Source organism: Microtus ochrogaster, chromosome 15 (assembly GCF_000317375.1).
Source record: "Microtus ochrogaster isolate Prairie Vole_2 chromosome 15, MicOch1.0, whole genome shotgun sequence".
In the NCBI taxonomy this organism is placed as follows: Eukaryota; Metazoa; Chordata; class Mammalia; order Rodentia; family Cricetidae; genus Microtus; species Microtus ochrogaster.
The window spans coordinates 2,794,759-2,804,743 of NC_022017.1; the positions used below are offsets into that span (position 1 = coordinate 2,794,759).

Genomic DNA, 9,985 nt, shown 5'->3' on the forward strand with positions numbered 1-9,985 from the left:
CTTACCTTCCACTTTCTCAAAGTTACAAAAATAGAATGTAATAACGTTTGTGGCAGGCCTGCCACAAAGCGGTGCAGACTCAACAATGGTGGGGTGAGCAGTTTGGGGTCCAGAGTCTGGGAGCTGGGCATGAAGGAGAAAGCTACAGGTGAAAGAAGTGGGGGGATGAGGGGTGTCTGGCAGGCAGGGAGTTCTGAGGCCAGGCTTGCCTCAGGCTGGACTCCCCAGGCCCGCTCCTGCCCAGCGAAGGGAGTTCCTCATGATGATTAGCAGGCAGGAAGATGGACTGTGGCCAGACATGCCATTGTGGTGAACACAACAGAGGGGTCTTTGATCTGCTCTGGCCAAGCCCAGCTCTTGAAAGGGATAAAACTCAAGGTGAGTCCAGGCGAGCCAGAATCTAAAGACTCTTCGCTCCTGCCTTTGCTGCCCTTTGACACCAACTTCCACCATGACCCAGCGTTCCTCTGTGACCATCAAATCTGGGGGCACACGGAACTTCACTGCCTCCTCAGCCAGCATGCTGCCTGGCTGTCGGCCCGGCTTCAGCTCTGTCTCCATGTCCCAGAGCGGGAAGAGTTTTGGAGGCAGCTTTGGGGGTGGTTTGGGGACAAGAAGTCTACACAGTTTTGGGGGTAACAAGAGAATCTCCATCAGTGGGGGCTACCGCTCCAGCCAGGCCAGCTTTGGAGGTGCTGCCTGTGGGTTAGGTGTCGGTGGCATAGGGTACAGAGTTGGGGGAGCCTATGGTGGGTATGGATTTGGAGGTGGGACGGCCCCTGGAGCTGGAGGCATCCATGAAGTGACTGTCAACCAGAGTCTCCTTACCCCCCTGCACCTGGAAATCGACCCATCTCTCCAACGGGTTCGAAAGGAGGAGAAGGAGCAGATCAAGACCCTCAACAACAAGTTCGCCTCCTTCATAGACAAGGTGAGGGGCAAGAGGGGGCTCCACCACAGAAGTGACTGCCATCTGAACTCCTCACTGTCTGGGTTTTCCTGAGGTCACCTGGGGCTTCCCAGGACCCATGCACCCAGGGCCTAGGCAGTCTGCTGATAGGGAAGGAGCAGAAAGTACCCTCTCCATCAGCCCGAGAGCTCTCAGACCCACAACGAGGGCATTGCCACTTTGACAGTCAGCCGTCATGGGCTCAGCTAGACGGTTTGGAAGGAAGGTGGTAAAAGAACAAAGGCTAAGGGTGCGTGGAAGCGTGTTGGGCCCCTTTCCTTCTCCCAGGTAACTAACTCTAGTGTCCTCCCAAGACAGAGGTGTTTCCCTGGTGACACATCTTGGTGATAGCGAATGTCTAGGAAGAGGAGTAGACAATGAAGGACACTGAGATGACACGTGTCACTTCAGCCTGAGTCCCAACAGTCCTAGAGGTCCCCAACTCTGGGAGAGCCTCTCGGGACCCGACGCACCACCTCATGCCTCAGCTGGGAAAGAGAGGAGTCACAGCCCTAGTCCACTCAGATGTTTAGGTGGAGAGACCCAGCTGGTGCTCAGGCACCAGCCCTAAAGCTTTGTCACTTGTCATCTCACCTGGCCTGGGTTATCTCAGCAGGGGTGTGACTTCCGGGAGCCTGCTGAGAAGAGGAGATAGGTCCTGGGCTTTTCTTTGTTCTGGTTTGTCTAGAGGGGGTGTGGGAATAGTGGGTGGACCTGGGAAGGACTGGGGACCAGGGCATGCTCTCTCCCACAGTGGGAGACGAGGGAAAGAAAGACACACTTAAAGACCTCTGTGGGGACATTGCCATCTCTAAAGTCAAGGAGGTATTGTTCTTCTCTTTTTGGAGACTAAGTAGCATTCCAGTTCCTCCCAGGGGAAGGACTTCAGGTTGAAGGAAATCAGGATCAGATGGAGCTGAGTACAGAAGCCCAAACAACAGCTCAAGGGAGGGGATTGCTCAAGAGCTGGTGAGAGGCATGGCTAGGACTGTGCCCAGGTTCCTTTAGAGTAGCTCCAGGGTGGCCCACACTAACATTTGTAAAGGGCCCAGGCAGTGGAGTCCAAGTTCCAGATCTGGAGAAATCTTCCCAGAAGGGAAAAGGAATGATAGACTTGCCTGCCACAGCCTCCCACAAATGTAACAGGAATCAGTTTGGGCTCAGGCAGTCATAAAGTTCTTTTCCTAAGTTCCTGTCGACACGGTTAGTGTATCAACAAGGTTGGTGTATCAGATGGCCTCCAGCTCCCCTGGACCTAGTACTTGCCCCCCAAGCCCACCGTTCCAATACTGACGTGGGTCTCTGCATCCAGGCCCCTTGCAGCTCAGGGGGAGCAATGGAAGCCACTACCTACACTAGCGGGGGTATCGCACATCGCAGACCATGTGAGAGGCGGAAGCAAGGAAGCCCTCACAATCTCTGATCTTTGCGGGGCAGGTGCGGTTCCTGGAACAGCAAAACAAAGTCCTAGAGACCAAATGGAGCCTGCTGCAGGACCACAAAACCACCAGGACCAACTTGGAGCCCATGTTTGAATCCTACATCGCTAACCTGAGGCGCCAGCTGGAGTGTCTGGGAGGAGAGCGGGGCAGGCTGGAGACGGAGCTGAAGAGCATGCAGGATGTGGTGGAGGACTTCAAGAACAAGTGAGTGGGTGCTCTGTCCAGCGGCTCCAGTGCCCTGCCCTGGGGTTCTGGGGGGGTCAAGCAAAAGGAGGAGGGTGCGCTGTTCTCCAAAACTGCCCATCTGACGGGAATGGGACACACATTTGGGGCACGAGATGGAATCAAATTGGTACAAAAGTTTAAAACAAATGAGCAGAGGTTTTGGTCCAGAATGTTAGGGTCTGAGGAAGAAAGGACTGGGGTTACCGAGGTAATGACCATATGAGTCCAAAGACTTGTCCAAATGTAACAGCCTTTAACTTCTGCTGATAGGAAACAGCCTAGAATAGCAGGAGTCAGGCTAAAGAGGAGGAGGGGTGGGGGCAGGGCACATCACAGGACCGGGCATGGTTCTACTCTGGCACTTCCAGCTGGAGTTTTCATTGGGCAGAAGCTGGGCTGTTTGACTTGGGGTTCGGAGACACGTATATATGAAGGAGCCACACCACAGCAGGATGCTTTCCACGGGTGCCCTCCCGCCATAACCTTGAGCAGAAGGAAATGCAGGGTGTACTGGGGCCTTCTCCCACCTCACTCCCAAGCCCTTCTCCCAACACCCACTCTTCTCCTCCTTTCCTCAGGTACGAAGAGGAAATCCACAAACGCACAACGGCAGAAAATGAGTTTGTAGTACTCAAAAAAGTAAGTGGCAAAGGCTTTTTCGCTGACTGCAGGTTCCTGGGGGAGGCAGTGCTTCCACTGAATCCTCGGTCTTCTTGGAGACATATTTGACCTTAAACACGAGGCCGCTGAGGTCCTGGGGTGTTCAGTTTGTTGTACAGAGGTGATTAGAAGCAGGTCAGGATCCAGAACTCCCAACTCCAAGCTGTATAAGTCATGGCACCAGCCTCTCTCTGTGCACGGTGCAGTGTAGGGTAAGGAGAAGCCAACTGGGCCTGGTCCTACGCTCAGAATCCAGAATTCAGAGCCCATCTTTGGGCAGGGCTGTAGGAGAATCAGGCAATGGAAGTCTAGAGGTCTGACTGTCTGGCTTTGAGACTGGCAGAGGGTAGGAAAAGCACCAAGGATTAAACTGAGGGACAAACGGAGTAGCAGCAAGGAGAAGGAAAAGGGGCAGAATGGGCAGAGGCATGAGGATGGGGGCCCATGCAGTCTTTGGGGAGAGTGCTGAAGAGCTCATAGGAAGTGGGAGCCCCATGACCCAGAACAGGGCATGCTCACCCTTGCGCATACCTGAGGAGCAGCAGACAGGCGCTCCTAAAGGTCATACTATGTGGGCTTCTCCATCCCTCTGGATCCACTTAACAGCATGCAGCAATAATATGGATTTCCGGGGGAGCTGAAGCTGCCCCCCTAGCCCCAGAGATAATCTCCAGAGGCTGCGAGTTGACCCAGGGAGGGCAGGACTCGGAATGACCTCATGTTCCGTGTCCAGGATGTGGATGCTGCCTACATGAACAAGGTGGAGCTAGAGGCCAAGGTGGATGCCCTGATGGACGAGATCAACTTCCTGAGAGCTTTCTATGAGGCGGTGAGAGACGCTGGTGTCCTGTCTGGAGGGCTGGAGGCTGGGACCCATCTTCACCCCACTACCCCACCCCACCCCGGCCCCACCCCACCCCGGCACACAACTACCATTTCTTTACTGGCCTCCTTCCTCTCCCCTCCTCATCCCACCTGTGGATTGTGATTCACAGGGCAGATCCTACTCTTTGAGGGGGAAAATGAGGTTCTTGGAAGTAGCAAAAGTTTCCAAAGGCAAAAAACTCAACCTCGGCTAATTAAAATAATTAGAACTTGTTAGAATAACGTGTTCTGTTGGGCAGACAGCATATCTGTCTGTCACCAAATTCAGGGATTCCTACAGAACTGTCTGAGCCCTATGGCTCACTCCCTAGCCCAACCCAGTTTCACTGTTCTTCTTCCTGGAGCCCCAATAGTAATACAGCAGCAATCATGGAGCCTGCAGGTGCTTCCTCTTCAAGAGTGGTGACTGCCTGTCTTTCCGGAAGATGTGTTTTGTGGAGCTCCAGGGTACTCTTCTGTGGGTTGTAGGGGCAGCACCACAGACTTAATCAAGACCCTCAGGTTTGGGCCTTTTTAGGAGCCCTTTCTGCTGTTTCTAGCTAATCTTCATGACCCATCCTATGAGCATAGCCAGGACAGTGGGGAACAGGATGGACTCAGCAGTGCCTGGTCCCTTCTGACTCAAGCTTCTTGCACAAGGAAACAACAGTCTATTGGGTGTGAAGGGCTGGGCCTCTTCAAAGAGTGAGCGATCACACTCTGACACTCCCTTGACAACGGGAGTGGCTTCTAGAGAATTCTAGCTGGAATTACTGCGCTGCACTCGGGTACACGTGTGCCGATGCTGAAGAGCAGCTGTAGACTCGGTGGTCTCCTAAATATTCAGAGCTGAGAGAGGCGCTGCACTCCACAGTGCAAGACCCTCCATGCCAGAACCTGTCCCAAGGGGTTACCAACCCCAAAGCACATGTATGCACTCATATACACATCTGCACACATGTGCACACACGCATGCGCATACATGAATGCCCTGTCTTATCTCTCCTCACAGGAGCTGGCTCAGCTTCAGGCTCAGATCTCTGAGACCTCTGTGGTTCTCTCCATGGACAACAACCGCAGCCTGGACCTAAACAGCATCATTGCCGAGGTCAAGGCCCAGTATGAGGACATTGCCAACCGCAGTCGGGCAGAGGCTGAGTCCTGGTACCAGACCAAGGTGAGGTGCCAAGATCCAACCAATTAAACAGGCACAGAGATTGAAAGCTTTATTCGCAAATAAGATAGGAGTCTATCCTCTCCAGTGTCCCTGCCTAGTGGGGTCCAAAGTGTCTGAGTTCCACTGAGAGCTTCATGTGTTCTGACATTACCCAGGGTCAACACCATCAGAGCAACAGGAATAGTCAGGCAGAGTTTCCAAGGCTCGGTACCAGAGAAATGGTTGTAAGTGGTCAAGTTGTAGTCACCACGCCAATCGGAGGGGGCAGTGTCAAGATGAAGGTCTAGTGCCTTCTAGATGAGGCCAGAGGATGCAAAAGAGAGAGCCGGAGTGGGTTGGGGGCAAGGCTCTGAGGACAGAGACTTGGTATGGACAACATAATGACATTTCCCAAGTTGGAATAAATACTCTGTTCTGGGAGTCAGGGAGACAGTACGCTCTGGTAGCATGACAAATGTATGGAAGGAGGATCTCTATCAGTGTGTGTGTGTGTGTGTGTGTGTGTGTGTGTGTGTGTGTGATGCTGATCTGGGAGAGTCAGATGCATGGAGTGAAGGGATAGGGAAGAGAGAGGCCAGGAGCAGGAAAAGGAGAAACAGCATGGCCACAGCTGTCCAGCTGCTGCTGCAGTGTGTGGATAAGGAGAGCAAGTCCGGAGCAAAGACTGATGCCACTGAGCAGACTCAGTGGTCACAGTAAGACAACACAGGACCTTCTGAGCAGCACCCTGAAGGTCTGGAGGCTCTGGGGAGCTCCAGCCCTGACCCTCTGAGCAGCTCACTGAAGGTCTGGAGACCCCGGGGAGCTCCAGCCCTCTCTCCTTGGGCCTGACTGTCCCTCACCTGGAAACTCTTCTCCTCCAGTATGAAGAGCTGCAGCGGTCTGCTGGCCAGCATGGGGATGACCTCCGTACTACTAAGATGGAGATCTCTGAGCTGAATAGGGCCATGCAGAGGCTGCGTTCTGAGATTGACAACCTGAAGAAGCAGGTAGGACTCATATCTCAAAGACAATCCCATCCAAATCCCTGCATCCAGAAAGACTTGGATCTGTGCTGTCCTAGTCAGGATTTCTATTGCTTTGATGAAACACTTTGACCAAAGCATCTTAGGGAAGATAGGGTTTATTTAGCTTCTGCTTCCACATCATAGCTCATCGTGAAAGGAAGTCAAGACAGGAACTCAGGGCAGGAACCTGGAGGCAGAGCTGATGCAAAGGCCACAGGGGAGCTGCTTACAGGCTTGCTCTGCATGGCTTTCTCAGCCTGCTTTTTTGTAGAACCCAGGACTACCACCCACAATGGGCTGAGCCCTCCCTCCGTCAATCACTAACTAAGAAAATATTCTACAGCCAGATCTTATGGAGACATTCTCTCAACTGAGGTTCCCCCATTCAGATAATTCTAGCTTGGGTTAAGTTGACATAAAACTATACAGCGCTTGGGGCTTACCTCAGTTTGTGCAGAGAGAAGTCTGTCAGAGAAGGAATGAAGAAGCACTGGCCTGAGACAGGCCCTTTCCCTGGAGCACAACAAGGCCAAGCTGGTCTTGCTTTATAGCCTTACCTTCGACCCAGAGGAAGACCGCAGAAAGCCATTTTCTCACCCAGAAAGCTCTACACCATCCATGGGGACTGATAACAATCTTACACCCAGACTCAGTGCTCTGACTTCCACAGCACTGACACACCTCAGGGAAGTTAACCTCCGTGAGCTGTGTCACAAGCTGCTCTTTCTCCTGTGGGCAGTGTGCCACACTGCAGGCTTCCATCGCTGATGCCGAGCAGCGTGGGGAGCTGGCTCTCAAAGATGCCAAGCACAAGCTGGCAGAGCTGGAGGAGGCCCTGCAGAAGGCCAAGCAGGACATGGCGCGGCAGCTGCGCGAGTACCAGGAGCTCATGAATGTCAAGCTGGCCCTGGACATCGAGATCGCCACCTACCGCAAGCTGCTGGAGGGCGAGGAGTGCAGGTGAGTTCCCACCATGGCCCAAACAGATGCTACCAGAACAGGATAGTATGCTACAGAGGCCACGTGAACCACTGACCTTCCTGCCCCTGCATAGAAGGGTCAAGGTCAGATGCAGGTGTCATTCACTGTTCCTTCACAGGTTCCTCCTACAGCTGCTTCTGGGCCTGGGCTAGGGGCATGGCTGTGAGGCAAAAATGACCACAAACTCCTAAGCAGGGGCATTGTGACTTGAGCCTTATAACACACGCAGTGTCCTTGGCACCAGCCTCAGGGATGTCCCACACTTTGCTCCATTCTACCTCATTGGCACGGGGTCTCACTTCCGGTGTCTATCTCTATTTCCCTCCGGGGTTCCCCTCCTGTATTTTTGCTAGATTCTAAAGCTCATGAGGTGGATGCCAGCCTTGTTAAACACAGGGCGGGCTCACAGCTTGTGCTCAGCATTGATGGCTTCACATGCAAGGGACTGGGAGCTCTCTAAGTCCTCAGTAATGACACACCCTCTTTTCCCACCTGCCACAGGCTCACTGGAGAAGGCGTTGGTGCCGTGAACATCTGTGAGTAAATGTCTTGGAAAGACAGAAGAGTGGCTGGGGAGGAGAGGCGGCATTGGGGCCCTAACATCGCTGAGATTTGGAAATGAACAACTGAGGCAAACATGCCATTAGCCCCTCTTCTTTTTTTGGTTTTTTTCCCTATTGGTGTTAAGAGTGCTTAACATTCTTTGTCCCTGGGAAAGGAGTCTGCGCACTATTTCTCATTCTGAGGAAGTGTCCTCAAATGCTGCAGGGGACCCTTTACCCCTTGGTGGTTGTAATGTCACATGTCTAGCCTAGCCCTAGAGGATCCTGAATAGGACAGAACTACCCATGCAGCCAGGGTCCCCAGTCCTCAGCTACTCTGGCAAAAGCATGGAGCATCTTAAAGACCTATACATAGGATTGAAGCAAATTGTCTGAGAAAGTAAAGCAAACATCTCAGCTTTGCCTGGACATCCAGGAGACCAGAAGGTCTTCTCTTGTCTTCGGCAGATGTGACAGTCCTGAGTCATGGTCATGGGGATGAGAGCCCCTGGGCCTCAGCCAGGTCAGAAAAGCCAGATCCTGTGGTCATTAGAGAAAACATTAGGAAAAGTCTCACAGGAAGAGCAAACTCCCAGAGGGAGGGCTGGCCACAGCTTCAAGTGTCTGACAGGCTGGGAACACTGCCCCCTCATGGGCCTGAGTTCACTGTTGCCAAGGTATTGGAGATGACACTAGCAGCTCCAGAAATGAAGCTGAGGAGATTCCAATACTTGGCAGGGAGACTCATCTAGGTGGCCTTTGGAGCTGTCCTGATAAAGTCCAAAATCTCCTTCCCAAATTTGAGGCCTTGTGTCCCATCTAATGTGAAAGCCCTAACAAAGAAAGGAACAAGGCATCCTGGGAGCCTTCGACCTGTCCTCAGGCAGGAGTGACCTTGAGAGTGCTGTTTGGTGCTTTGCACCTCCATCTGCTCATCTCTGGCCTGGAGGTCACAGCCATGGTGGCATCTCTTTGAGGGACCAGTACCATCACAACTGTGGGAGCTTCAAAAGTCACAGTATCCCTGGTGGAGCTCACCCTGCCTCCTGCAGCCTCTGGAGATAGCTGTCTGTCATCTGAGCTTTCTTGGCGAGAGAGGCAGCCTGGAGATGAGCGTGGGAGGAACAACTGACAGCTGACAATATGACAATGTATCTTGTGGCTTCTTTTTTTCAGCTGTGGTCTCTTCCTCCGGGGGCACAGGCTACAGTGGAGGTGGCGGCCTCTGCATGAGTGGCGGCAGTTACAGTAGAGGTGGCTACAGTAGCAGTGGCCACTGCTATGGTGGCGGTGGGAGTGGCGGTTTTAGCTCCACCAGCGGTCGCAGTGTGAGTGGCAGCAGCTCAAGCATGCGGATCATCTCCAAGACATCATCCAGCAAGACGAGTTACAGGAGCTAACGTGCTACCTGCCTTGCCACTGTCCCCAGCCCCCCACTCCCAGCTAAGGCCTGATGATTAGTTATGCTCACCATCCACAGCGAGAGACACTGACACCAAGTGGCCTGTGAGTTTTAGGTCACCTTGTCCATCTTCTGCCTCCAAGCAGGCCTTCCAGGGATACCCCACCCACTGTTCATCTCAAAGTCCTCCCTTACCCACACTGACCCAGCTGCTCTAGGCCAGGCCTTTGCCCCTAAGCGATAGGGGTTGCAGAAGTCAGTCCTCCTCAACCTGCTTGAGCTCTACAGTCCCAAGGGGTTTTTCTTACTCAGTCCTCCCTGAGAATTTGACCTTGGTGGCTCAGAGTCACCTTTCATTGTGTGCTTCCCAGACTCTGAGGTGACTCTGAGATGGGAGGATCGTCCATCCCTCGTCCAGGCTTTCTAAGCACTCAGGGCAGAGCCAGACAGGAAGCTGGAGAAAGCTGCAATGATCCGCCTTTCTTCTGGAGAAAGGTGGATCTTTGCAGCTTTCTCTTGCTCCAGGGCACAGGGACACAGGTAGCAGAGGAGAAGTGGGGGACATAGGAAAGGAGCTGCATGGAAGGCTTGGGAGTTGGTCTTCACAGTGGCATCATCTGAAGAATTGTGGGCCCTCAAATATCTGTTATGAGTTCAAGACCAAAATATTTCCCAAAGGCAATTAGGCTATCTGCTGCTGCGCTGTATGTAAAGGAAGCTAACAGCTCTGGAAGAG

The 9,985-nt window shown here is 53.0% G+C and overlaps 1 protein-coding gene across 1 annotated transcript; it reads left to right on the forward strand.

Annotated features, from left to right (window-relative positions):
- Positions 1 to 451: 451 nt before the first annotated feature.
- On the forward strand, positions 452 to 9,247 carry LOC102000801 (keratin, type II cytoskeletal 5-like). Its single transcript, XM_005353850.2, has 9 exons — positions 452 to 931; positions 2,387 to 2,595; positions 3,195 to 3,255; positions 4,010 to 4,105; positions 5,153 to 5,317; positions 6,181 to 6,306; positions 7,064 to 7,284; positions 7,807 to 7,841; positions 9,024 to 9,247. Exons 1-9 carry the CDS (start codon positions 452 to 454, stop codon positions 9,245 to 9,247), a joined length of 1,617 nt encoding a protein of 538 aa, XP_005353907.1.
- Positions 9,248 to 9,985: the final 738 nt, after the last annotated feature.

What these genes read in the sequence shown, in the direction of transcription:
- LOC102000801 (XM_005353850.2), top strand. Translation starts at nt 452, where the DNA reads ATGACCCAGCGTTCCTCTGTGACCATCAAATCTGGGGGCACACGGAAC. An exon ending in AGTTTGTAGTACTCAAAAAA is followed by an intron (nt 3,256 to 4,009) that starts GTAAGTGGCAAA and finishes TTCCGTGTCCAG; the next exon opens with GATGTGGATGCTGCCTACAT. An exon ending in AGTCCTGGTACCAGACCAAG is followed by an intron (nt 5,318 to 6,180) that starts GTGAGGTGCCAA and finishes CTTCTCCTCCAG; the next exon opens with TATGAAGAGCTGCAGCGGTC.